Source organism: Paramormyrops kingsleyae, chromosome 25 (assembly GCF_048594095.1).
Source record: "Paramormyrops kingsleyae isolate MSU_618 chromosome 25, PKINGS_0.4, whole genome shotgun sequence".
NCBI classification, from domain to species: domain Eukaryota; kingdom Metazoa; phylum Chordata; class Actinopteri; order Osteoglossiformes; family Mormyridae; genus Paramormyrops; species Paramormyrops kingsleyae.
Window position 1 is genome coordinate 25,919,193 of NC_132821.1, and position 27,809 is coordinate 25,947,001.

Here is a 27,809-nt window from a genome sequence, read left to right on the forward strand (position 1 = left end):
CTAGTTGCACTACAAAGGTAATATATGTTAAAGGAGAAGAGCGTTAAATATAATTATATGAAATATCGTACCTGTACATTTAGCTTCCTAAGTGCATAAGATGAAAAGAAACACTTCAGTTTTGATGTTTTGTCTCTGTGTTGTCTGTGAATTTAATTTGAAGCTGGCTAACTTATGCTACTAGTTTGTGCTTAAATGTGTAAAGAATTTTGCTGTCCAGGCTAGGCTTTTGTTGTGAGTACTTGAACACGCACTAAAATGGTCATTTTGACCTTGTTATTTCTGAAATATATATTTATTCGATTTTTAAATTGTTCACTTATAAATAACAGCAAAGTGTAATGGCAGTAACGTGACTTCAAGTAGTCAAACACTGAAGCTTGTTTTTAATGTACTACTCAACTTATGACTACAGGAGTTAGTTATGTTATGAACTCTGTATTTACTGACTACCTTCCCCGAAAGAGCAGCTGTCAGTCAGTCAGCAAAGTCCTTGACTTTCACATACAGGTTCATAACTTTACCCTTTTGTATTGTTAGAAGGGGGGAGGGGGACACTAGTAGAGTTGCAGTGTCCTTCGTGGTTAACCTACCCCAGATCATATCCCCCCCAGTCACCTGCTTCTGACACATTGCAGCCCAGAATCCTTTTCAGATTGGCAGTCAGGCTCCTTTCTCCCCACTGAACTCTCTTTAACATACCGGTAATTAAATTTTAATGCCTTCTTTCCTGGAATGATGATCTTGGGCGTGTGACATGAGGATGCCATGCTTCTGGCTTCATAATTAGCTCATCGCATACATGGGAATTTTTGTAATGACACCGTTTTAAAGGGTTTTTTCTATGGCGTTTCATGGTGTCAACAACGCTCCTGGGCATTGACCAATGTATGACAACCTCTGTAAACTCCAGAAAAAGAGAGGTTTTGTCCAAATGTAGCAAGTAGTTTATTAATAATGAGTATGGAGGAATTATGAAATTAAAGGGACTTTTTAGATGAGAGAAATGACAAAGCTTTTTTCTGTCAATGGGTCAGTGACTCACTTTGAAGACACTTATTATATTGTCCTTATTATATTATGATATTGTATTCAGTCTTTTGGGTTCTTCCTCTGATGTAGCAAAACTTCTCTGAATTGCGGTTGAAACCGAAATGCATGGAGATAAACGTATATGACGTGTGTAGGTTTTATCAGGAAATTTTCATTTCAGGAAGATGAACTCCTCAGATAATTTGAATACCTACTTCCTACTTTTACAAGACTGTTAGTTGTGGGGATTATGGGAAATCTGTGATGTAAGAATATGGCTTTGTTATCTCGGAGGAGTCCTTGGTATAGAGTGTTTACATCCCCAGTCACTGGGGAGCAGTTTTGCAGGATAATTGTCGCCAGAGTTGGACATTTCAGATCCAGTAAAAATCCAGACCAGGATTTTGTTTCAACCAACCTGTTAAGTATATAGTGTCATATTCACAGAGTACTAATCTGGTTGGTTGAAACAAAATCCTGGTCTGGATTTTTACTTTCTGGACTTGAATTGTCCACTTCTCATTGCCATTCATTGCTGAGACTAACACAGATCTTGGGCAGGGATCTATGTTTTAGTTTCATAGTCTGGGGGAATCTGGACTCTCTGCATTAAAGGGGAGGGGAAAAAAAATCAAGATCCATCGATCATCCATCGCCACTGGTTTCTGCTGCATTTGCGCTGTTGCTACCTGGATGGCACTAGGCAGTTATCTCCCAGTAGGTCGACTTCGCAGAGATGTTCTACAGATGTTTGATTAGTGTTGATGAAGTTTAGCTCGCGGTTGGCTTATCGCGGCCTTCATCGTGCGGTCGGCACGCAGCCGTTTTCTCCCTCTGCGTCCCTCTCTTTAGTATCGTCTGCGTGGGATTAATTGGTTCACGTTTTACCGGTGATTCAGCCTTTTATGTAATCCAGCTGCCTTACAGTTATTCCAGCGTGGCTCGAGTTACATTAACACAGTCATGGGCTCCGTTCCTGGTCGTGCGCCAGCAATCCGCGCTGCCATAGCAATCAGCGGTTGCCATAGCAGCGGATACTACGGTACGGAGATGTCTACTGCAGAAGGCAGTATGCTGTGAGGGGAACAAATAAAAAATGAGTCTGCAGTGAAGGAGACGCGGGAAGCTGTGTGTGGGCAAAAGCATCTTCTGATTCCTCTTTCACTCTTGCATCGATTTGTTTTCCGATAGACATGCCATCTGCTCGAATCGAGACGGCTGTGGTCAAGGATCTGGGCGCGAGGATAGTTTATGCGTGCGGCATTTTGGGATTGCAGGAGTGACCTACGCGGTCTAAGCGTACGCTTTCTTGGATGCCCTGGACGATGGGGGAAATATTGCGTCTTCTCTGATTAATTTACTATTGGCATCCCTCTTTTCATTCCCCCCCCCCCCCTTGCTCACTGGAGAAATTAATCTCTGTGCCTGGGGGTGGGGGGTGAGTAGGGATTTGCTGAATCGCCTGTAAATTTGGTTAGTTTTGAGCGTCTCTTAGCGCCGTGTCTGTCGTTTGGTCTTCTACCTGGAAGGAACTATGCGTTCCTATATATTTGCCCCTTGGTGGTGCTTCAGCAAGCTAGCTTCAAAAGCAGCTAGCCCGACCGTTGCCTGACAACCAGGCGAACAGGTAAATCAGCATCATGTTGGGGCACGGTGCTGAAATGTGATTTTCTCCTACTTTGTCGTATTTCGTCTTTCTCCCAAGCTTTACCCAAAGATGCATTCCTGGGTCGTGCTGTCAGCCCGTCGGAGCACCCGAGACTCTCTCAGCTCGTCCTTTACCTTCTTCCCGTCTTCCCAGGTCGACTATATGGATGAAAATGAGGAGTATTTTCAGCGGCAAGCGTCACACCGACAGTCCCGCAGAAGGTTCCGGAAAATTAATCAAAAAGGAGAAAGGCAAACTATCATCGATACGGTTGACCCATATCCAGTCGGGAAGCCTCCGTTACCCCGGGCGTACCACACGGTGAGTCTCTGGGCCCTGTGATATGTAGGTGTTGTTTTTTTTTGGTTTTTGGTTTGTTTTTCTCTTTCCGTTTTCGCTTAATTTGCTGTCTGCTCTAGTTCTGTCCCTGCCTTACTGATGATAGTAAGCACACGCAGCTATTTTGGTTTATGCTGTAGAAAGTGTTGCAGTACTGGTCATGAGGTTTTTTCTTTTTTTTTTTTTTGAGCTGTGTGTGGATTTTGCTTTTAAAAGATGCGTCCGTCTGTCTGTCTCCGTGTCCGTCTGGGCTGCGTTCCTTGGTAGATGCAGGGCCCCCCTACAGGACTGTGCAGGGTTTAGGGTTGTCGGTTAATGACAAGACCCACGTTCCTGATCTTTTGACATGTTTATGCAGACATATCGTTTGTGGCCGGCAGACTCGTTCCCTTCTGCTCTGTCCCTGATCTTTTGGTGGGGGAATAAAAATCCTGTCGTCAAAATGAATTAGTACGTTGCTGCTTGTTAAATTGAGCCTTTGCACTTTCCCACGATCTGCAGTTGCTGGATTTCGGCTAGTTTGATGTCGATGCGTATGCTGATAGTCAATAACAGGTCGTGTTATCCCACAATGCTTGTATTTAGTATCTCTTTAATCGTACTGGAAAAACTGTGCAGTCATTTTGGATATACAGTGTTTATGCACATAAAAAACAGATAATTAAAAAACAATTTTAGAAAACTGCAAAAATAACATATAATCATATTATATAACATGTCAACAAATCTGGCACCGGAAGACAGCAAGTTTAACAAATGTATTTTTATCGCTTGGAATTTTTAAGGTTAAAGGTGAGAGCTGCTTTTTTCATATCATTTATAAAGACCAAATTAAGTAAATTGTCTTGGAATTGATTGTCATGGAATGTAGTGCATTTCCAGGGTTTGCTTTAGAGGGGTTTGCCTTATGGGTTTAGCTTATGATGTGGTTAGCTTTAGCTCGGTTAGCTTTAGCTCGGTTAGCTTTAGCTCGGTTAGCTTTAGCGGATTTAGTGTATTACTATTTGATATTATTGTCTTGATATATTCAGCTCCAAATCACGCAAAATCTCAGTGGATGCTAAGTTATTAAAGAAAATTCACATTCTTGATCTTGCATTCTTTTAGAAAGGTCTGCTGGTGACAGGTTGGCATACACTGATTATCTTGGCGAAGTGCATCATGCACCTCAGAATTTACATCTTGGAACCAACATGGCTGCCTCCACAAACATTGTTGTTGTTGATGTCTGAGCACACAAAAACTATAGTATTCTCTAAATAGACTGAGCCCAACTGCATTTATTACTATTAATACATTTAACAAAATAATCATTTTGAGGTATTTATTAATTAGAGAAGCAGTGAAACCCTTTCTGTTGACTGTATAAACCACCATCTTGAAATGATGACACAGGGGAATGTAATACAACAAACTGCTGTCCAACATCAGCGTCGGAAAAGGGGTGTGTTTCGGACGGGAAGTGACATTTTCAGCACACTTTCATGACGTTTTTCTCCGACTTAGAACTCTGAGAGAGGTAATCAAACGTAGCATTAGATACTGTAAATGCCGAGCTTTCAAAGCAAAGCTAATTTGTTAACTTGCGGTCACACTTCCCATCCATCCACCCACCCGTCTTCAAACAACTTCTCCCAGACAAAGTCATAGGGGGACTGAAGCCCATTCCAGTCCGTTCCATGCTGGGTCACAGTGTGAATGGGTTTGAAACCCTCAGTCTGAAGGTGTGAGGCAGAAAAGTTGCCCACTACACCCCTCATGCTAAAACCTTTGACTTATTGACAAAATGAAGACTGTGCTTTAAGCCAAACTGCCCTTGTGTCAGCTTTGACTTCCAGAACATTGTCCATTCAGTCATTTCAAACTAATCAGGTTAAACCAGAGGTGCCGCTTTTGTGCCATTTTCTTAAACTCTGTGTCTTCGGAGTACAGAACGTTCCCTTTTCCCGGTCGGAAACCGCATCATTTCCAGTCCTCCCAACAAAAAAAATCTTATTGTTATTTATCCAGCAAAGCAGGGTAATGAGCCAGGGGGAGAATGTGGTCAAGATGTCTGAGCAGAATCTGAAATATTTCTGCCAGATTGTACTCATAATGCTTCATAGGATTCCCCTGCTATGCCTGTCTCCTGATGCACGCTTACAGATCGTTAGATTGTCGCTTATGACCACATGGGTTAAGCTTCCTTGGCATGATTTATATTTGTTTTGTATTTTTTTAATTCTCTGCTTGCATGGAAGTTTGTTATGGAAGCGTCCTGGGGCTCGTTTTTTTAAAACCTCAGGCTTTTGGTGTCAATGACCTGGGTTTGAGAAGACGGCATGTGTGATGATTCTCATTTTTTTTCCTTTCTTTTGATGCCGATCATTTCATTTCGGCGCACAGGAATGCCCTAAATCACAGGTATTGTAATCCACTACGTGTTATGTGTGTCCGCTAGCGTGTGCGTCCGCTGGCGTGCGCCTGGCTCTGTCTGTGGTGACCGTGACATCCGTCTCGACGTCGTGCGTGCGCGTGTATGTTTGTGCGTGCTTGTGTGTGCTTGTGCGTACTTGTGCGTACTTGTGTGTGTGCGTGCACATGAGCGTGTCTGTCTCCTGTTTGCTTGATCTGTGTTCAGTGTTGCTCAGCTGAAAAAATGCTGTATTTACCTGAATTTCATTTAAGGGGTTAATGGCTAAATAATGTTTTTTTGCCATGAAATATTTTATCTGTTTTGAAAAATGTTTTTTCCCCCATTTATTTGTAAGCAAAATACATTGAATTTTTATTTGGACAGAAAAAGTTTAGCACAAAAAATCCTTTCCTAGAGTTTTAAAAATGCACTTAAACCTAGAAGTTTGTACTCCAGTGTCAGACCTTTGCAAGACCTGAATGGATATCTGAAGATACTTGTTCACTGGTCTGTTTGAACTACCCTTGCATTTCATACCTGAATGTCCCTGTGAACATGCTTTCTGGAACATCTCGTGTTAACGTTCCTCACGCTAAAATCCCAGCGTCCTATGTTTAGATTTGTCCTTTTGACTGGACGTGAAGGTAAAACATTTAAAACATTTACGGCGAGTGTCCGTGTTACGTCACGTAACCTGTAAGAGGAATAAAAAGCTGTGAGCTATGGGGAGGCGATGAATGTCGGTATCATTACGTTGTGTCGTTATTGTGGCCACGTCTGCGCTATTTTGAGCGGATCGACGAGTGGGATTCGAATTTTACAGCTGCCACGATTCAAAGTACACGTGTACGGGATCAGCGGTCCTGCTCAGCGTCCTCGTAAAACCCGTGTGTGATGAGAGCAGCCGGATCGATAAAGCGGGGCCTTGTCATTAAGACCAAAGGCGGCACCATTTCGGACCAAGTTACAGTGCTGCGTGTCGTTATTACAGAACCCGAGCAGAGAGCGCGGGGAACTGCAGGCCGAAATTTTTTTACTCTTTGATCATCCCGCAATTTGATGTGTGATTTTTTTATTTAATTTTTTCCTCCAGTGCTGTAAATAAATTATGTTGAGAAACAAAGTGAAATGTAAGGGTATGAGAAAGGTGGGGGGGGGGGGGTAAAGCCAACCAGGGTTTGCATGGGGGTGGGGGGGCACCATATGACGGCTGTCGGCAGAGTGATACCTTCTGCCCGAGGGACCGCGGAGGGGCCACACCGTCTGTCACTCAGGTGTCGCATATGAACCCCCCCCCCCCCCCAGCTCAGGGCTGACCTCAGGGAAAAGGCACCGCTGACAACATGGCAAGTCTGGACAAGGGAAATGTCTCTTATAAGCACCATATGAGCTCTGCACGTATTTTCCCGCCGCAAACTATGTTTTGAATCTCGTTTCGGCAATATCTTTAATGTTTTGAAAGAGAACCCATGAGGAGCCTGATTTAAATTCACGTCCCGTTTCCTTAGGGCGTATTTACCCGCTAAAGCCTCACACTACTAACATACAGAACAGAAATCAAGTGCGTTTCAGTAATTAGAGAGAATAATGACATTGGCCTTTTAATTTCCATTGGTCCTGCCGCTATGGCATTTCCCGCGTCATGCCTGACTGCAAACACAACTCCACGTCCTCATGCCGGCCAATCCGAGAGCAGCGTCGGGGGGACTTCTAGGCCGGAATGCAGGCGGGATTGTTTTGGACGCCTGGGACTGAAATAGCACCGCGTTTGTGGCGTTCGTGGGAGCGGTCGGCTGCATTCGTGATTCTCCCGGGGAATTTGCAGGAAGCAGATTTAGATTCGGGTGTTAGATGTTTGTGCACGTCCGCTCTGTGCCGTCCAGAGAAGACTGACATGTTGATGGAGACTTCATTTAATAATAAACTGTTAAAATACAGTTTCTGTAAATGCTAGAATCATTTGCTGTGTGACTGTCAAATGTTCACATGCATAGTACCATGTACTGTAGTACAGAGTAGTACGACGTAGTGCAAATTCATAATGGAATAGTCCCATGTTGGTTTCTGTAACTTGTAGAGCGCCACCTATGGTCACTTCCTTTACTGGTCAGATACACTTCCCACACCTGCAGATCTAATAATTGTTTTAATTAGGGCTTTGTACAAAAACAGGTTCTGCCTTGGCCATCTTCCTAGCTAAACCTTGCTTTAATACTGCCGAACTGATCTTGATAATTCTTTCGGTGGATGTTAGACCGTGGTGGTTTTGCCGAGATCACGGAATGTACTCCACCCCCCCTTTCCGTTTTATCTGTGCCCAGTATTAACCCCGAAGGTGTCGTCCATTTGATGAATGGTTTTCTCCTTTACTATCCTTCCCACTCCCTTAAAAACCAGAAAAAAACCTCGCCTGGCCCCCAGGCCATTGTTTGACCTGACCTCTTTGTCCCTAAGGAAATCCCCCCCCCCCCCCTTTTCCGAAGCAGTGGAGCTGGTGGAACCGCGCCAACACTGAGCACCTGCCCTACCCCGACTTCTTCAGCTGTATTGTGTATGGATGGAGTGCAACCGGGGGGGGGGGGGGGCTGTTTCTTAGTACACATGCCTCTTCCTTCCCTCTGTCTTTCCTTACTTGGTTCCAGTTGTACTTCTGAAGATAAAGGATCCGGTTATATTTGTGGTGGTGGAAATCAAACGGCCTGTTTGTTAGGTACGCTGAGTGAATGTGGCACCGCATTGTGGTGGGATGCAGCCCGATGAAGGATAAGACAGCGTCTTTGCTGAAGGCCAGGTGAGTGCTGCAGTGCTTGCTAGAACATGTGAGGCGTTAATGACGTACTCTGAGAAACTAGCTGTTGACCTTCTTACGGTGTGTGTGTGTATGTGTGTTTGTCGTTAACCCCCCCCTGTCTTTTGTGCAATCAATGCAGACAGTCGCGTGGAGTGGGGGAGGGGGGAGTTGGAGGGGGGGGGGTGATCTTTGGCAGCCATGAATCAGAGTCGCTGAGGTGTTCGCTTGGTTAAGTTGTCACGCTGGTAGTTCTGGAGTGGGGGGGGGGGGGGTTTAACGTCGCATTCAGCAGCTAATGGACCGAGACATGGAGGACATGGAGTGGGGGGGTCGATCACAGACATGCTCCTGTGCTCCTACCAGCCTGGACATTTGAGTCATGGACGGATCTGAATGCAGATGATGTGGGGGTGTGTCGAGCCCCGGTGCCATTTTTACATGCCTGCACGGCATGGTCCCCCCCCCCCCCCACCGATATTTGATCTCTCTTTCTCCTTGACCTCTGCCGCTCTCTCCTTCTCTCCCGTTTCCGAGGCCTTGCCCGGGCAGGCCCTGTCGCCATCGATCGGGTGCCTGTATTCTCCTCCGTGGGCCCCCTGAGTGCGTGCGTGGCCGGCACAGCCTGGAGATAGCTCGCTGTGATTGGCTGGAGAGGCGTGGGGCTTTGCTGAAGGTGAACGCGGCCCAGTCGGTCGCCAGTGTCCATTTCTTGACTGATGTGAAGAGATTGTCGTCTGGGATGGTGTCTATATCAACGTGTCAGTGTGTGTGTGTGTGTCTGTCTCTCCTCCTATCTGTGTGTGTGACACTTCTTTAAAAGGCAGCAGTGCCGCTGGTGGTTGCCCCACATGGTCCTCACTCCCTGATGGAGGACTGAAGGTGCATCAGGGTGCCCGCTTGACGTGAACTTCCTGTCCCGCTGCGTCCCGGAAAGGATGACGCGTGCACTGTGCTTTACTTTCCCACGCGCGGTTATTTGTGCCTCCTGGATAAGTAGGGGGTGCTGTCACGTCCGGAAGCGAGCCGCTTTATATGGCTACGATTCTGGGGGGCAGGGGGTGGGGGGGACGCTGTGACATCACCGACTCTGTGCCAGTGGAGGTCCTACCCCCCCCCCCCCCTTCCCGCTCCCTCCTCTCTTATTCCTTTTTTTTTACTCCTCTCCCTTGCCCCCTCTTAATACTTTTTCTAGATCTTGCCCCATCCTGTAAGACAGGGCTCTTCAAATCTGGCCCTCGATTCCGAATCCAGGCCGCGTTTTCAGTTCTCCCCTGTAGTTAGTTTAGTAATCGCTGATTCTGATTGGCCAGAAGCTACACCGCTGGCTCACGGGCAAAGGGAGAATGGGAAATCAGCAGGGCTCTTGAGGACCGTGATTTGAACAGCCCCTCTGTAAAGTCACCGTGATGATAGCATTACTTTTTGAGGATTTTTTTTTTGTGGGGCAGGGAATTTTTTCTGTCTCTCCCTACCCTGTCCCTCTCTCACTCACCCTAGTCGACTGCCACCTCTTATTGCTCCTTAAATCTGAGCGGTGATTGGGTTGGGGGGGTGGGGTGGTGAAAAGCCGCGCACCATTAATTGCGTCGAGCGGCGGCGGCCGTCCGCGCTCATGCGGCGCCGTTAGCCGCCGGGAGGGAGAGCGCTACACCTCCGGCTCTGGATTCTCCTCTTCGATTCCTCCTCTTTTTTTGTAAATGAGACTAGGGTGTTAACGACACCCGGCTGAACCCTGATAGCTGGGTGCTGATAGCCGGATCCCCCCACCCCCCCCTAAATCCCATACTATTTAGATATTTCATTGAGTCTTTTGAGGGGGGTCTGTCCGCATCTCTGCGGGAGCCAGCCGCGCGTGTGAGTGTGCAGTCAGCCATTTTAGCTGCCCCCCCCCCCCCCCCCACACTCAAACACTGCCGCTGCTGATTTTTAAATTTAAATTTTTTTTTTTGTCTTCCTCCTTTTAAAAATCCTTATTGGATTCGGTGGCGTTAGTGAACGCATCCTTTCCAGTTCTCCCCCCTCTTCCTCCTCCTCCTCTTCCAATGTGTTGGGGGTGGGTGAGGGGGGGGTAGCCCAGGATGAAGCGATGCTCAGCTCAGAGTCTGTGCCCACCCCCCCCCCCCACCCCAAGCTGCGGTGAGCTTCCCTGAGTGAGAGGCTGCCTTCACCACACGGCCAGCTGTGTGCATGAGAGAGAGAGAGAGGGGGAGCGAGAGAGAGAGGGAGAGGGAGACAAACCAGGATGTTAAAATTCATTCCAGCATACATTTTTCCATCATGAAACCATTAGCAATCAATGCCGGCCACGGACTCATGGGCCAGCAGGAAAAGAGCTTGGTAAGTATCGGAAAGCTGTTTATTCTCCGGATCTGTGAGCGGACGAGGCATTCCGGCAGAGCCGTGCAGCAGCTGGAGGGTGGCGGGGGGGCAGCAGGGGGAGATTGATTTCCTCGCTCCGACGCATAGATGAATTAACGACGGCCGCTCGCGACGCTCAAGTGAGAGCCACCATGGTTCCCGGCTAATTTATCGCGGCCGCTGACTCGTGCTCCGGCTAGGGGGTGGGGGGGGCGGTCACCGGGCGCCCGTGTACTCCGACGCCAACCTGACTCAGGTTTGTTTACGGTTTTGCCGTAGCGGCGGATCGTTAAGTTTTGAACGCGTCTTAATTGGCTGTGACAGGGTCGGAGGTGTTTGGGGGAAGTAGGCTTGACGTTTACATTCCGGTCCGTGATTGCGGTTGTTTACTCTCGTAGCCATTTATGCATGAAGCTGAGCTTGGGGGTGGTGGGTGCGTGCTAGCCTCGACAGCTCTCCGTGAAGCTGTCGACATTATTAATAGGTTAAACTTCTCTGGAATATATAGGGCAAGCAGAAGCGGGAGTGGGGGACGCGAACGACGATTGTTTTTTCGGAGGTGTAACTGTTGACATGTTTGCCAGTCCTCTATCGGGATTTTGCCGGTAGTTAAACAACCAGGAGACTTTTTAAGAGTCTTCTTAGGCAGCCTCTGCCTATAAACGCGTTCTTCCATAGCCCGAAGTCAGCCCAGCTGTATAAATTAGACTATCCATGTTTGATAACGATTATGCTAGTTTACACCGATAGAGGCACCAACGGACAGTGTTTGCGTCTACCTTACTGCACCTTGAATGCATTGATCTGATTCCAGTTTTCACAAAACATGCCCTTTGGGGAGGTCTTGTGTCTGATAATTTTCATTAATGCAATTAATGGTTTGTAGTCGCCGATGTGGTCCTTTATCTGTCCTAAACAGGCAATTTATATTCGTCCACATAAATGAAATTCTTGGTAATATCTTGCTTCTTCTTAGCATGTCAGTCAGGGGTTGATGTGTACACGTTCTTAAAAATGTCTTTCTGGTTGAGCTCAGAATATAGAGCCTCTGTAATTATCGTGTGGAAATGGCAGGCTGTGTTTTGATGGGATGTTGTGGGTGTGTCACTTTGGAGTCGAGATTTTGCTTCGGACTCGAGGACATTCTATCTCGCACACTGAGTCCAGTCGTGCTACAGTCAGATGTAGGTGAAGGTGAGAGTTCGCCAGATACATTTCCTTGAAAGCCTTACTTGTGGCTAATCATTCTGAAGTAATACCGTGTTAACGAATGGCTAAGCCCCTGAGTGTCAGTCCGGATTAATTAAGATGCCAGCAGAAATCACTGGGGTTGGGCTTTTTATCTTCTTATCTGTGTGGATTTTGTGCAGGGACCCCTCCCACATGAGCACCGTCTTCATGCCCTGTGGCCCAGCCTGGAACTGAAACATCTCGCTGATTTCAGAGCCTGTGCTGCTAGAGGAAGATGGAGTCCCGCATTAGTTGGATGAGGATCGCGGCTCCTCTTTCTGTAATGATTTACTGCCGTTAGACCTACTGTCCGGCTGTAAATCCTGCTCTTAGCCCAACTAATTGATGGCTGAGGGTGAACCTAGCTACCGTGCTGATTTAAATCTTTTTTTCCGGGCTGTGCTAAAGGGCATTCGTAGGCCGCCGGCATCTAGGCGAGATGGATCACCTCGGTAACCTGTGTGCACAGAGCCCATAACCTGTGGATGATCTATGGAGCTCACTTCTTGAATTCAATTCACTCTTAGCCTCCTACGCTCATTTCGGCCTTAAGTCACAATGGATTTTCACAATGCTGCTGTGTTGTCCATCCCATATATGGTACTTTTTGCATAATCATATGTGATATGTGATCCCCGTCAGATGTTCCTGCTGCGCGTTCTTCAGCTCTTACTTGCTTCGAAGCAGCGTAGGCTTGCTTGTTTGGAAAACGGGTCCTATCAGGCCTCCCACGGCCTGCCTTCTGTTCTCCATCATCAACAAAGCCCAGCTATACCTTGGGAATGTCACCGTCCAAGCTTCCTGAATTCGGAGTTCCCTATATTTCGAGCAGACGTCTTTTCGCCAGCCACGTTCGTAAGCTCGGTGTTTTGGCCCGGTCAGTAGTAGACTCGCCTATCGGATCTCTTGGCTGATTCTATTGGACAAAGACCCCGTTTCTTCCTCCAGTGAGGTAATGTCTTACTATCCAAGCTGTTCCTGGCTCCGTGGTTAGAAATGCGACTCCAAATGCGCCATTTCTCTCATTGTTTTGGTGTAACATGAGATTGGTGAACGATTGTCTGATTCGGATAGCATTTTCTTGTGCTCTCTAAAAAAAGACCGCAGCGGTAAACAGTGGTCAAAAGCAGCTTTGCAAATGACCTTCAGATCGCATATTCGTTTAGTTCACTCCCAGTGATTAGAGGGAATTACTAGGTACTGGGATTGTTTTTGGCTAGTTAACGAGGTTAGAGTAACGGGTCTTTACTAGGCCACTGGATCACGTTTTTGTCTTAGCCGCTAATGAGCCGTGCAGCAAACGTTAAGGCCATTGGTGAGGATGTGGGGAGAGACAGCAGCAGCGGAGTAAATGGGTCATTTCAGATCCTATCATATCTTTTAGGTCACCAAGTTAGCATATCGGCGAGCTGGCTGAAATGGTAAAAAAAAATAAAAAATAAAAATGAAATCTCTCCCGCGGATGCCTGGAAAAGGGGTGGTGCTGCATGCGACTTTCTGTTTCTCCTGACCACATCCCACCCCCTCCCCCCGAAGGCGAACGTCGAGGTAAGGTCAGCTCGCCTAGGGCTCCACAGACCACTAGGGTTCCGTCTCAGGATTTATGACTGAGATAATGTGGTGTTTCGTGCAGCGACCTTTTATTATTAATGAGTAAATATAGAAATGTTTGTATTTAGGTTTTTTTTATTATACTAAGTATGAATGCTAAGGTGTTTGTTTAGTAGATGAGTGTTTGCAATTTATGTTCATGAATTTCTGATGTGCCATGCAGTATTTATTTTGTCCTGTAGTACAGTGGAATGACGGTGGTTATTGCCCCTTGCCTTTCAGAATAATGGTTCAAAGACAAAAAGGTATTTGAAATTGTAATTTGTACTAACATAATTGTAATGTATAAAATGTAATTGTAATTGGTAAATATATAATTGTAATTTGTAATTTGAGCTATTTTGCATTTATTGTGCTAACATTAGTGAAGCATGGACATGCCCAAAATAGCCTTCCACTGAAGGCGGAAAGTCACATTCTTATAAGCGGCGTGTTTGTGACTATTGTTAGACGCCAGTAGAAGGGAGCGATGTGCCTCTTCTTTCCGTATCATCTGGGGGTGTATGGGTTTGTTTTTAGGAGACCCAGAGCTTTTGACATTAAAATGAAAGCATGAAAACTCGAGATGCTTTTTCATTGAAACTGAGCGGCCATTGCTGCCATCCTCCGTCAGCCTTATCGGAGTTAGCTTAGCATGTTGCTGATGGGCAGCTAGCGCCTCGCCACTGGGGCGATCGCAGGAAGTGGCCGAGAGGGACTCTTCCTTTGTGCGATGCGGGGCGTATGCACTACTCCCGTCTGTAAACAGAAACGGAGTCAGCGTTGAGGTAAAACGGACACATGAGACAACCGGGAGCCGAAAACGCACCATGGCGAATCCGGCCTTGGATCGTTTTCTGCCTCTATGTGCAAAGTAGCCTTAATCTAACTCCTTTAATCCTGTATCTGTTGTTTGTCGAAGGCTGTATACAACGTTTGTTTGGGCCACCTTACCGAACAGTAACGTAATCACGACGGACGGCACACCTTGCCGTTCTGTGATTGTTGGCGTAGCTCGTTCTTTAGAAGCATCTTGTCACGGAGTTGCAGCCTCTGGCCTCGGTGCCAGCCGAGGTGCTGCCTGGGGTTGCTTTGCAAGCGGCTCCCTCAGGATGGAAGTGTGCCGGCGCCCGGATGTGGGGTATCAGTTCCAGAAAAAGCATTTCCCGGCTGCTACCGCCTCCACCTCCATCTCCATCGCCTCCTCCTCCTCCTCCTCATGCTCCCGCAGAATTTCATGCCCCCGCTTATCTCGTGCCAGGAGCTGGTAATGAGGTAACGGGCAGCGTGAAAACGATTGAATTACGTCATGCCGATGCGCGCCCCCCCCAAGCAGCCGACCCTTTCCAGCGAAGGCCTGTTTGTCTTCTTCCAGGGAATTTACATACAAATTGGTGCAAATGGAAACAAACGTGCCCTGAGACGACTGCTCTTGTAACTAATGCTAGATGTCAGGCCGCTCCCTTAGCGTTAAATCTGCCGTCACCTTTCAGTTCAGTTAGTTATCTGTGCTTTTTTTTATAGATAAATGTCAAAGGAAGGGAATTGCAAATGGAGGTTGAGGCGATAACGTCGGAAATAGAGTGGGAACGCGTGGCGAATGGCAGCGGCGCTGCCGAGAAGCACTTTAATTACGGATGATCTCCCACACCAAGCCTATCGCAGCGCCTCATTTGCTGTTCAGTGCAATTCATTGGCTCGATTCCAGCTTTATGTAGGGAGTCCAGCCTGTGGCATCAAAATAAGCTTATTGCCAATGGCAATGAGGGCGTTTCCTATGTCAGATGTGATGTTATGCATTATGCTGTAATAAAGGATGGATGAGTTTTCACTCTGCTGGTCCTATTCAGGGTCTTGGGGGGTCCAGAGCCTATTCCAGGGGAACAACCCAGGATGGGGCGCCAACCCATCGTAGGGCAGACTCACACACTGTTCACACCCACGAGCAATTTGGTGACTCCAATTAACCTCAGCATGTTTTTGGACTGTCGGGGGGGGAACGCCACAACGACACGGCGAGAGCATACAAACTCCATACCATGGCAGAGACTCGATCCCTTTTCCCAGAGGTGTGAGGTAACAACCCTAACCACTGTGCCACTCGTTTCATTTTTGACTTTCTGGTGAAAGATGTTCTTCTGCGACTCTAGTCAAGCAGGTATCTAAGTACCAGTTCTTCTAGGACAAATGAAATTAGTGACAAGTTCATTTTAATTTTCCGCTTCAGGTGTTTGCTGCTTTTACCTCGGCAGAACACAACGGACGTTTCCATAGGATACATAGAAATAATTAATTCCATTTTCTCATTTTCCTATTATCTTCCTGGCAGGAGATTCTGCCCATATGTTAAACTTCAGCATCTGTGCCTGGCTGTATTGTGTGCCGTGTGCTCGGGGCAATTTGACGAACGTTAAATTTCATTTGGCGTCTTTAATTTTCGCATATTGTGTGTCTGTCACCATGCTGTTTTATGTGTCCTTGTATCTTTCCCTATTAGAGTAATATTTTAGTAGCTGACATTGATAGCAATGTTGTAAATGATTCTCTCTCTCTGCAGTTATTGGTTATGTTTCATATGAATGCTCTCTCCTGCCCTTTAATGTGGGCAGTGAGTCCTGATTATTTGCACTGACCAGTGAGCGTCACTGGAGACAAGAATCTTCCAGATAATAATATTTACGGCCTGGTGTCTCCCTGTGATATACAGTAGTATTTTAGTTTCTGGCACAGGAAGCTGTACGTCGCATGTACACATTATCTGCCTGCTTCTGCTCTCTGTCTGTTTATTGCATTGACCCGTGAGCGAGTTTGGACCCGAAACGACTGTCAGACGAAAGAACGTAAACACAAACGCACGGACTCGGCGTAGTCGCGCCTCGCTGTTTGTCTCTGCTGTCTCCCCGCGGGCCTTGTCTTGTTTTTCCGCGTACGGCTGCTGCGGCATCGTCCTCAGGGAACTCGCCAGATATTCAAAACGTGGGTGCCTGCCTACGCGATCTGGGCTTTTTGCTCTGGAGTCCGGCGAGCCTTGTGTAGCGTGATGGCGCCTCTCGCCCATGGGCCTGAAAATGGTTCTCCGCCCTGGGACCAGTCGTGCTCCTCCTGTTCAGTAAATAACAAGACGTGTATCTAGCTGCAGCCCTTCAGTGTTTATTGGTCATTTTTGAAGTTTCCCATAATCCCCTGTGAGTCGCACGGCGCTCCTCTTTGAGTCGATGAGCTCGCAGCGGCGTATGCTAATGGGCGTCGGAGATAAAGGGGAGTGGGTCCTAAGCGCTGCCTGCTTGGTGAGCCGCTCATCGGCCTCGTTCCCAAACTCACTCCCTCTCCGCCGATCCCTCCGGATCCTGCCTGGGTTAGAGCTCCAGATCCCCCTGGATCCTCCCTTATACGCAGCAAGCACAGACGTCGGATCCCATTCGATTCTCCCTGCCCTGTGAGGGGACTGCAAATCAGGAGAAGAATAAGATAAGATACAGACTAAAAAAAATACGGAAACGAAGGTTTAGGCACATTTCAAATTCATGTTTTTAGCCGTTTTGTTTCTCCAAGCATCCAAATATCAATATTTTCACAATGCAGGTGGCACAAAGGTACATGTTTTTTCTGATAATTATGAGTCTTTAGAATTAAAAGATCTATAATTAATATCTCCAGGTTACTACACAGAAGCCAATTAATCGTTACCTGTGTAGGATTCATTTGAAATGATTGGCTTATTTTTTTTACATTATCTTTTTAGGGGGGTGCATGCACTACTTTCAAGCCAGTTATTGTCCTATAAGGCTTTAAAATAAAACTGAAAGTTGTTTTTTTCATTGCATAGTAATTTGGGGTATTTTCCTCAGCGTTGTGTGTCGTGCTGATCTGTGTGCGAACCCGTTGTCTCCTCGTGCTTCGCTGTGCGTGTTCCGAACCCGGCGCCGCCGCCGTCCCCGTCTGACCCGCCTCCCCTCTCGCTCCCGTGCAGCTTCCCGCCGACTTCACCAAGCTCCACCTGGCCGACGGCCTCCATCCGCAGGTGACCCCCGTCACCTCCAGTCACTCGGGATGTAGCATCACCAGCGATTCGGGAAGCAGCAGCCTGTCGGACATCTACCAGGTAGGTGGGGCCTCCCCCCCCCATGTGAAGCTGTGTACCGCCCTAGTGTAATGACTGTTCATGGCCACCAGGGGGCCCCCTCCAAACCTCCATGGTTCAAGTGGCAGTTCTGGACAACCATCCTAGCGCCATAAAACCTTCGCCAGGCTGGTTACTCGATCAACGAACAAAAAATAAGCTGACTGTCTTTTAGATATTTACAGTGCTCACAGAAAGTTGATGCTTGCTTAATTCAGTAAATACAAAAAATATATCTCACATTAGAATGACCCAGTAGTTAAGCAAGCGTATCAGCACTGTGTACGTAGCATTTGGCACAGGTGACCCTTCTGGGCTGCTCCCAGTGCATTCTGGGAAGAGACTCCATGACCCTTGCAACAGATTAGCGTTTACTGGCCGTGGATGGAAATGAGAGTTGGCAGGATGGCCTCTCTGACAAACTTACCCAGAATAAGCAGTTTCAAGATGCTATATGTAAAGTTTATTATTAATACTCTATATATTTGTATCCAGGTACAGAACATAACAGAACCTGCACATTGGGACCACTTGATACATAAATATTAATGTCAATCACCTTAACATCCAAACCACTGTGCCGTGGTGCTAAGCACAGAGTGAGGAATGGAGACTGGAGTAAGTCATGGCTTCTTGGGCCTAATTGGCCGTAATTCCCTGTGACGAGTCCAACACCTCTCTGTTCCGGCACTCTGCCCCCAGTTTGGGCGTCCCCGGGTACACGGGCCATACCATCTGCTGACAACATCCCCCAGCCCCCCCCCCCCCCCCGGCCCATACCCTTACCCATCTTCACGAATTACACCAGGTCTTCTGGTTGGCTGCTCTGCTGGTGCCTGAGAGAATCACGCTTCCTTTTAATTCCAGGTCGCGTGCGCCTCGATGCAGGAGCGTGGGCGGACAGACGTCAGGTGGAATTACAGGCCGCCTGTCTCTCCGCAGTGCGGCCCTTTCCAGGGTTCAGTCTGGGTCATGCAGACCAATCTAACCGAAAATATAATACAGTGCCTCTATTGTGTTAATCCCTTATGGGTGCAAGACATTTTTGACCTGAAATGTATTATTTGCATGTATTTGTTTAGAGGATGCTTTTGACCGAAGTCGCGTAGAAGTGAGGAAAGCTTGGCGTCCTAGAGCAGGGCCCAGAAGCGTAACTGGAATTTTTTGGCGTCCTAAGTCACCTTGTCCCCCATCCAATTGTACGTATTCTGAGGCCCCTATAAAGAGTCGGGATCCCCTAACTTCCATGCCCCTACTGTGCCCATGGCAGGACTAGTCAGCATCCCTAGAGACTGGGGTTAAGGTCCTTCCTCCAAGGCCTAGCAGCTATATGATTCGTCTGGCTGCCCCGGGATTCGAACCCATGATATAAGCACAAATCCCTATCTGACTGAGCCACACACACCATGAGAAGGAGCCATGCTGGATGTAGATGGTTGTTGGGAAATAACAGCCCTCCGACTGGTGAAGATAATCATTGAGCTGTCAGGCTCTGTACTTTAACACTGCCATTTAAGTCCCCTGTGCCATGAGAGTGCGGGAGGAAGCTTGCAGAAAGGCCCCGTCTCGCACGGGGAATTGTGCTTCTATCCGAATCGCATGTGACATATCATAAGTGGCCAAATTGGATCAGGGTGTAGACCCCCTGGCTGGCAGGCTGCTAAACTGCCCTCTTCTAGCTTGGAGTCGGACATGGCTTTGTTGTAATTATATCATGCCGGTCTTGTCTGATCTCGTCCACTCAGGATGCCTGTAGTCTCTTCCGCGCTAAGCGGCCTGGGCTGCCCGTCGTTGCTATGCCACAAAGTATCCGGGGGGAGGTTGGAGGCTACACAGGAAGTAAACTGTGGTCCTTGACTCTTCGTTATCTATCGATGCCGCAAAACTATGGCGTGACTGATGTCTGATGTCAGAGTTGGATGTTGTTCGGGGGGGGGTCAGTCTGGCTGTTTTGTCACGCCATGATGATTACTGCCAGCCTTGCAGCCAACAATCACCCCCCCAGGTCTCCTGAAATTTTCTGCACTGTCATTATGAACGTCGTGCATAATACCGATAAATTTAGCGCAGGGAGAAGCAGCTCACTGACACATTTCCTCATATCATACCTTTTCGGAAACGGTCGCGGAGATTAATTACCGGCACCTTCTACGGTTGCCAGGCAAAGATGGCACTAACCCGGCCCGTTCCCTCCGTTCCAGTCACCTGACGGCTTAACCAATCCCTTCCAAAATTAGCCCTGTTGAAAACACTGACTCTTCTCGGCCTCCTTGCAGCAAGCAGTGCTCATTGACATGCGGAATTCATACCCGGCTCGGCCCGATGGATTTCGTTCGGGGATTTACCTGTCGTTTTGTGCCGTTTTGATACCGCATTAATTCGTACGTCGCACAAGCGAAACGGGAAATGATTTTTCTTGAGGGTGAGTTGCGGCCTCACCGTCAAGAGCGTTACATGAGGTAATTTACTTTATGTTGGAGTTATAATATGACAGCTTTTTCCAATGGACCTCAAACAGCTTGGCTCGATGTTTTCCACATATTACCCTCCTTTATTACCCTCCCTTTTCTGCACCAATATTCCCCCCCCCCCCACCTTGAGAAATGGCAGGAAGTCACCCCCTCTCTTCTGGAGTGCTTTCAGCCACCAAACGGTCATGAAACATTTATAAGATGGAGGCTGCGTTTCTCTCATCTGTGGCATTTAAAAATTTAAAGGTGACCCCCCCCCCCCACGGTAGGAGCCAGAAGCTTTAAAAAAAAAAAAAAAAAAGAAGGCATTTCCTAGGCTCGTTGCAGCATTTTGTTTCGAACCTTTGGTTTTCAAGGTTGTCCCTGTGAAGGGGAAGTGTCGTCCCCCCCCCCCGTATGACCTAATACGGCTTCTGTGCAGCGTTCGTTTGAAGGATTCGTTTAGGCATTGTATGCATTTTTTTCCTGGGTCTGTGTTCACTAAAACGTGTAGACAGTGTTTCGGGTGAGATAAGCCTGTGTTTTGTTTAGAGATAAGCAGCCTGAATTTAACTGGGCTTACGCAGGTTGTGTAAGAAGCTGGCTATCTGTGTCAGTATGATTGAACTCCCTGTCACCTCCGTCCCACCCCTTTGTGGGTGGCCTGGGGCTGAGCTGCACCAATCAGACATCACCAGGAGGGGGCAGCATGTCGGAACAGCATAATGCTAATGATTAGAGCGAAGGCGTGGGTAATTGCACGGTTTGTTACAGGCTGCTCCTCATCAGGTGGGGGGGCGGGGGCGCTGTTCCTCTCTTGCCGAGAGGTTAAAGCAGCGGTCGGCATGTTTCTGGAGAAGGTGACCCCGCTCTGCTGCTTCTCCGCAGGCCACGGAGAACGAGGCCGGAGACATGGACCTGAGCGGGCTGCCCGAGACCGCCGTGGACTCCGAGGAAGATGACGACGAGGAAGACATCGAACGCGCCTCGGACCCCCTCATGAGCAGGGACATCGTGCGGGACTGTCTGGAGAAGGACCCCATGGACAGGACAGACGACGACATTGGTGCGGATACCAGCACCGCCTTGCAGACATCGTCAAGAATGTATACAGGGGTCCGGGGCCACGGGGACCGTGGTCCCAGCTGAAAGCTGATTGGTCCTAAGAGCACCACCTCTCTTGTCACTCTCCAATTCCAAACATACCATTGGCTAATGATTAGGTTGGCCCCTCTGTATGAATTATGGTCTCTCTTATTCTCCCCACTTTAACACAAAGGGGCCAAGTTCCCTCGCATTTTGAGTCCGGTTTTGTTCCAGTGAAGCCGGCACGTCTATTGATCTTTGCTTGTTTTCTGTCTCTAAGTTTTTAAGCTTAAAGTTTTTTTTGGTTAAAACTTTCAGTATTCTAATAGAAACCACAGAATTTGAGCTGCACCTGGTTGGTCTGAATATGTGTATGTAAGAAACCTACCATACCTCCTTTCTCACGGTGATTAATGCAGGGATCCCCTTTCGTATTCGAACCACAAAACCTCCACGCCTGTTCTCCTCTGGGGGGTGCCGTAATACCTTCTCCGCGCCCTCTCTTACTTAAGCCACACACATGCACCCACGCCTTTCTCTGCTCTCCATCGCTGCCTTCTACCCATAATCCTTTGCCTAGTGTTGTTTTTTTGCATATCCTGACAGGAGGGTACCCGAACTTGCTTGTTCATCTTGCGCTTATTATAACCTCCTGTTCTTAGCGTGTCACAGAGATCTCTCTGAAACACTCACTTTTTTTTTTTTTTTTTTTTTAAATGGTACGCAATGAAACCCTCAGGCTGCATGCCCGCCCACCCCCCCCCCCCACAAAATGCCCTGTCCCTGAAGCCCAGCTTCTGCCAGCTGATCCTTTATCCCTCTCCTGATGCAAGTAGCTGTCGATACTGCATTTCTGCCAGATCTCTTTAAACCCTGACTTAAGGATTATATTCAGTGTCATATTAGAGATTATTTTTAAATGTGTAGCTAAATCTTACAGCAGCTGACTCACTCATGCCCTGCTTTGGCACACGCCTGAAAAGTTGGGCTTTCAGACCAGACATCAAGGCCCGGTATTAAACTTCAGTGCCCAAACATCTGGCATTAGCTGGTGCGAATGCGTTAGTCTGCCACGTATCCCTCACAGACCTAGACACCACTAATCCAGCAAGCCAATGAAACACAAATGTTTTATAAGATAAATGTTTGCCAAGTTCAGTGATGATGATCAGAATTGGACCCAGCACTTTCCTGATGCTATTTGATCTTCTCAAGAACTAGAAGTAGAAAAATCTGATGATATGAATATGAGTATATGATTGGGTTTGCCACTTTTGAAAGGCCTGTCAGTATGTGTGTTATATTCCATGTGAAATAGCTCAACTTCAGTCTGACACATTCAGGTCATTTTGCCGGTGGACTGATGAACCGTGGAGAACTGGGGAGCTTGGGATGGAACTGAAGGACCTTCTCTCTTTTTTTCTCACCACCAGAACAATTACTGGAATTCATGCACCAGCTTCCTGCTTTTGCCAACATGACCATGTCCGTGCGTCGGGAGCTGTGCGCAGTCATGGTGTTTGCCGTGGTGGAACGTGCCGGAACCGTCGTGCTCAATGACGGCGAGGAGGTCAGCAGAACTCCTTCGGGGCCTCCTGGGGATCTGATTTCTGGGAAAAATGATGCATGAACTTCAGGAAGGGTCATATCGGTGTATGGCCGATGGTGACCTGAGACGGGATTTTCCGCACAAATTTCACTTTTTAATATCCTGTTTTTTCTATTAATATGAAAGTTAGAATTTTTAGTACCAGTTGGGATGCAATTTAAAACTTATTTTAAATTAAGAAATGTGTTTAGAGAAATACTTTTAAGATATAGTATATATACAGTATAAAGGGATACAACACATTCTCAAAGGTGTGTAGTGCTGGTGCATCGATGCGGAAATTCCACCGGATACCGATATATTTTGTGTCTAATTTATCTAACTTTGCCGATACTGGTAAGTGGCTAAGCTCTGAGCTAATTGCTGCGGTGGGGGGGTGGACTTACCAGTGGTGAAACTTGCTGAGCTTGTCAGCGCCGGTTAGCAGGATGACATAGCATCGTTCTTTTGTTCTCTGGAAAAAGAAGCATTGATTTGCAGGCCTGATTTAATAATGAATTATAAACTTGTCATGGGCTGCTACTTTGCGTCCTCAAAGTGCTGAAAGAATTGGAGAAATCCCTCGTTCTCCGCTGTGGAAAAATGGCTTATCGCCCAGTGCGTCATCGCTGTTATTTCAGTACTTGTATCGTTAACTGTGGTGCGACACCATTTCGAATATTGACTAAAGTCTAGAAATCGGCAGTCGAGATTGACACGGTGCTAAGGGCCACGCCTTACTGGGCAAGGAAGACTTTGAGAAACCTTGCTTCACTGGGCAATATGCCTTACACCAGTGCAGTTCCCTGGTTACTGAAGACCTTAAGCTCTTGGTCAGACAGGCCGAAAGTCAGTACTGAGATTCTCCCCCTTCTTCACAGCTGGACTCCTGGTCGGTGATCCTGAATGGCTCGGTGGAGGTGACCTACCCAGATGGGCGCGCGGAGATCCTCTGCATGGGCAACAGCTTTGGGGTCTCGCCCACCATGGGGAAGGAGTACATGAAAGGGGTGATGAAGACCAAGGTGGACGACTGTCAGGTGGGTATTTCTGGGGGGAGGGGGATTCGGACACGGCTCTAGGTGCCCCCACCCTTTCAGGGAAAGTCCCCTACGCGCATCACTCGATTATAATAAGCCCGGGAAGCTTTCACTTCTCCGTCTTTGATGGCCCCCGCCGGTTTCACTTTCCGAGGCCTGACTCTCTGGCTTCCGCCCCTCTCGCCGTCCAGTTCGTGTGCATCGCTCAGCAGGACTACTGCTGCATCCTCAACCAAGTGGAGAAGAACATGCAGAAGGTGGAGGAGGAGGGCGAGATCGTCATGGTGAAAGAACACCGCGAGCTGGACCGCACCGGTACCCGAAAGGGACACATTGTCATCAAGGTGAGACCAGACTTCATATTTTTGCCGTGTCCTTGATATATTGTTAACCTTGTTTTATACTAGATCAATGTAAAGTAAAGTGTTTGGTTTCTGTACTTTTTTTAATTATTACTTAATCGTGTTCCTCAGCTCTTCCTCCCCGCAGAGCGGGCCTGAGAGAGCACCCGTCCCTTTTTTCGTTCTCTCCATCTCCCCCTGGGCCCCCGTTTTTAGCCGTTACCTTTTCCTCTCCCCCGTTACCTTTTCCTGACTTCAAGAACTCGCCGAATCTCGTCACGTCGCCGCTAACGATTCTGGTCGGCCGCATGGCGTTTCCTGCATTTCCGGGAAAGCTTTCAGATCTAACTGTGAAGTGATTGCGTTCGGGATGAAGGGAGGTGGCTTGTTGTTGGGTTTGTCTTGCATCAAAAAAAGGTCCCATTTTTAATGAGAGAAATGACAGTTCTGCTGGATAATGTCTGCCAATAGAAGCTGAAGCATGACATGTTTGTGACTGATATTCTCAGAAAATCCTGCCAGTGATTGCTAGAAAAAAATGTCTTGACAAAAGGTTATTTTATATATTTTATTGGCAAAATTAATTTTTTGTGAAGAGACAATGTGAAACAACAAAGCTTTTTTTTTTTAAAAAAAAAAAAAAAAAAAGCTGATGTAGGCATGAGAATTTCAGGTCAGGAGTTATTTTGGGATGCTGTGACACAGGGTCTATCATGTGATGATCGGTTTCGGATGTCGGGTGGGAAAAGTCGTTTATTTTAAAATTCCAGTTGCGGTTCCTTGTAATCGGAGTCTGTCGTAATCTGTGTGTAATTTCTGTCCGCCTGACGTGACGCCTCCGCTGCTTCCTCTGCCTGACGGAGCCGATAGTTAGCCTTTTTTCGAAAGGTCGTAATTCGTCTCCCTCTCTGGCCCCGTTTCCAGGGGACTACGGAACGACTGACCATGCATCTCGTGGAGGAGCATTCGGTGGTGGACCCCACCTTCATCGAGGACTTCCTGCTGACGTACAGGACCTTCCTCACCAGCCCCATGATTGTGGGGAAGAATCTCCTGGAATGGTTTAATGATCCCAGCCTCAGGGACAAGGTCTGTAGTGCTCACGCATCCAGTTATCCCCCCTAGCGCAGTCAGATGTATTTTTCTCTGCGTGCTTCAAAGATTAGATTTGACATTCCATCCACAAAGAATTTTGGTGTTTGGTTCTCGCAGTTGTATTGATTCTTGGTGTTGTCTCCTTTGTCTTGGTAATTTGGAAAAACTAAAACACGAGAAGGCGTGAAGTATTTTGAAGGATTAATATTCGGAAGACTGACGTGCTTTTTTCCGTTCTTGCCCCCCCCAAGGTTACACGGGTAGTGTTGCTGTGGGTAAACAATCACTTCAATGACTTCGAAGGGGACCCCGCAATGACTCGTTTTCTTGAAGAATTCGAGAATAATCTAGAGAGAGAGGTTAGTGAAATCTTATCCCTTGTTGGTCCTCTTGTGTCCACTTTCGATAGGACTGTAGGAATGAGATGTGTTTTTGTGGTTGTTCCTTAAACAGAAAATGAGTGGGCATTTGAGACTGTTAAATATTGCCTGTGCTGCCAAAGCCAAACTGAGGGTCGTGACACTCACCAAACCCTCGAGGGACGCCCCGCTGCCCTTCACGCTCTTGGGCGGCTCAGAGAAGGGCTTCCGGATCTTCATTGACAGCGTCGAGGCTGGGAGCAAGGCCGCTGAGGCGGGCCTGAAGCGTGGGGATCAGGTACTGCAAGGAATTTGTGGTTTACCGTGGACAAGGGCTGAATTTAAGTATGACAGAACATGTTCTTGACCGGGTCCCTCTGATAAGGGCTTTCAGACAGGAAGTTGGAGGTGTCAACTATTCTGCACACTGACATCAACCAGAATGCTCACCCAGTCACCAATCTTGCTCCTATCCCAGATATTGGAGGTGAATGGGCAGAACTTCGAGAACGTCCCTCTTTCCAAAGCCACAGAAATCCTGAAGAACAACACGCACTTGTCTATCACTGTGAAAACAAACCTGTTAGGTACGTTTTTGGGCATGACTTTGTTTTGATCATTTCATGTCCAACTTGAAGTCACGAGACATTTGGAGTTGCCACTGCAGATCAGCGGATGCTGTAAACTCAATGACTACACTTGATGCTGTTTTTTCTAGTTATTTTATCCTGTTTTATACTTTCTCACCAAGAGAACCCACCATTGTAAATATCCAGTCTCTTTGTGTGAGTTGATTCTTTTCAGACATCAGCATCTTCTCGTCACGTCACGTGGCTTCAAAGTTCCTTCCCTTCACAGTGTTCAAGGAGCTTCTTGCCCGGCCGGCGGAGGAGAAGAAGAACGGTGCCCCCCATCTGCCAAAGATCGGCGACATCAAGAAGGCCAGCCGCTTCTCCATACCAGACTTGGCCGTGGATGTGGAGCAGGTGATGGGCCTGGACAAGGCCAACAAGAAGACCAAAGCCAACACCGTTGGTGGAAGGAACAAACTCAAGAAGATACTCGACAAGACTCGCATTAGTATTCTACCCCAGAAGCCGTACAAGTAAGACATTTCCTGAGCCATTGCCTGAACTTCTGCTCCAACTTTGAGTGATTTAGCTTGTAGCTAAAGCAGTTTAGCTTGCTCCTTAATTTAGATGTTACGAATTGTCATTCCTGAGCGGAGGCCTCTTCGTCCCCTGTAGTGACATTGGGATTGGCCAGTCCCAGGATGACAGCATAGTCGGCCTCAGGCAGTCCAAGCAGATTCCTGCTGCTCTTCCTGTCAGCGGGACGCTGTCCTCGAGCAACCCAGATCTTCTGCAGTCCCACCATCGTATCCTGGACTTCAACAACCCGCCTGGTGAGAGCAGCGCTTGTTCATGTGCTTTCTCACGCTTTGGGCCGGACATGGACAGCTGCATGCTTTGGTTTCGCTGTCTTCCCATAAATAATCTTTGTTTGCACATATGTCACTGTATATTGGTTAATACATAGTTTAATAGTGAGTATTTTGCTATATATGATAAGACGCATCTAACCACCATGCCTGCCTGCATTGATGCAAATTATCTTCTTAAATCGGTGAATGCTTATGGAAGTTCTGTGTAATTAAAACTTTGAGTGATGTCTTTGATTTAGATTTGAAATACTGAAATATTGAAACAAATATTCAGAAATCAACAAGTTATTCTTCTTCGGCTCGTTCAGATGTTTAAGTTTACAGCTAATATCCCCATACATATCTCTTCTCTTTCAGCCACAGGGCCCAGTAGTGAGTATCCGATCGCTGTTTGTCTCAGAAATGCTGACCGCTCTCTTCGTCGCCGCTTCCTTCAGAACCTCACATCTGACGCTTTCGATGCTCCGCATTGTTTGTTCACTTGCGGCTAAAAATAATCCGCCGTGATTCATCCGCTCTTAAGGACGCCCTGCGCTTCCCGCGCCCCCTAACTCTGCGCACTGATCTAGCTCGCTCGCCTCGGGTCCTTCAGTACTCTAAATGCGCTTTGGGTCTTTGTCCTGCCTTCCTCTGAGACTGGTGATTGTGTCTGAACTGAAGCTTTAGCTTCGGGCTCGAGGGGTTTCTGCGATGCTTGTTAATTCTTGCCGAATGACTGACCGGGGCTTGCGGACCTTGGTGTGCCCCTTAACGCAGCTACTTTTCAACCTGCAATCTTCTGTCTGTGAAACTTCAACTCTTCTGGTTTACTACTATTGTGCACAAAATGCACGTTTCTGCAAGTGCTTCCAAGCTACATTAAAAACATGCATATGCATGCTGTTCCTGTATGGTCCTCAATCT

The 27,809-nt window shown here is 47.4% G+C and overlaps 1 protein-coding gene across 23 annotated transcripts in view; it reads left to right on the forward strand.

The window, feature by feature from the left end:
• Window positions 1-27,809, forward strand: part of LOC111837306 (rap guanine nucleotide exchange factor 2) — an 82,509-nt gene that overhangs the window by 42,235 nt on the left and 12,465 nt on the right. For 9 of the 23 annotated variants that reach the window (XM_023799211.2, XM_023799213.2, XM_023799218.2 and 6 more), the window contains exons 6-19: window positions 2,834-3,001; window positions 5,405-5,422; window positions 17,354-17,485; window positions 20,842-21,019; window positions 22,473-22,609; window positions 23,509-23,667; window positions 23,859-24,011; window positions 24,933-25,097; window positions 25,355-25,462; window positions 25,557-25,760; window positions 25,941-26,049; window positions 26,321-26,567; window positions 26,710-26,867; window positions 27,264-27,278. In XM_023799211.2, coding sequence (XP_023654979.2) covers window positions 2,834-3,001; window positions 5,405-5,422; window positions 17,354-17,485; window positions 20,842-21,019; window positions 22,473-22,609; window positions 23,509-23,667; window positions 23,859-24,011; window positions 24,933-25,097; window positions 25,355-25,462; window positions 25,557-25,760; window positions 25,941-26,049; window positions 26,321-26,567; window positions 26,710-26,867; window positions 27,264-27,278 — 1,951 coding nt within the window. Of the gene's footprint in view, window positions 1-2,086; window positions 2,660-2,833; window positions 3,002-5,404; window positions 5,423-8,015; window positions 8,206-10,405; window positions 10,543-17,353; window positions 17,486-20,841; window positions 21,020-22,472; window positions 22,610-23,508; window positions 23,668-23,858; window positions 24,012-24,932; window positions 25,098-25,354; window positions 25,463-25,556; window positions 25,761-25,940; window positions 26,050-26,320; window positions 26,568-26,709; window positions 26,868-27,263; window positions 27,279-27,809 lie in introns of those variants that run through there. The other 14 variants (XM_023799217.2, XM_023799226.2, XM_023799220.2 and 11 more) reach the window with 8 other exon arrangements.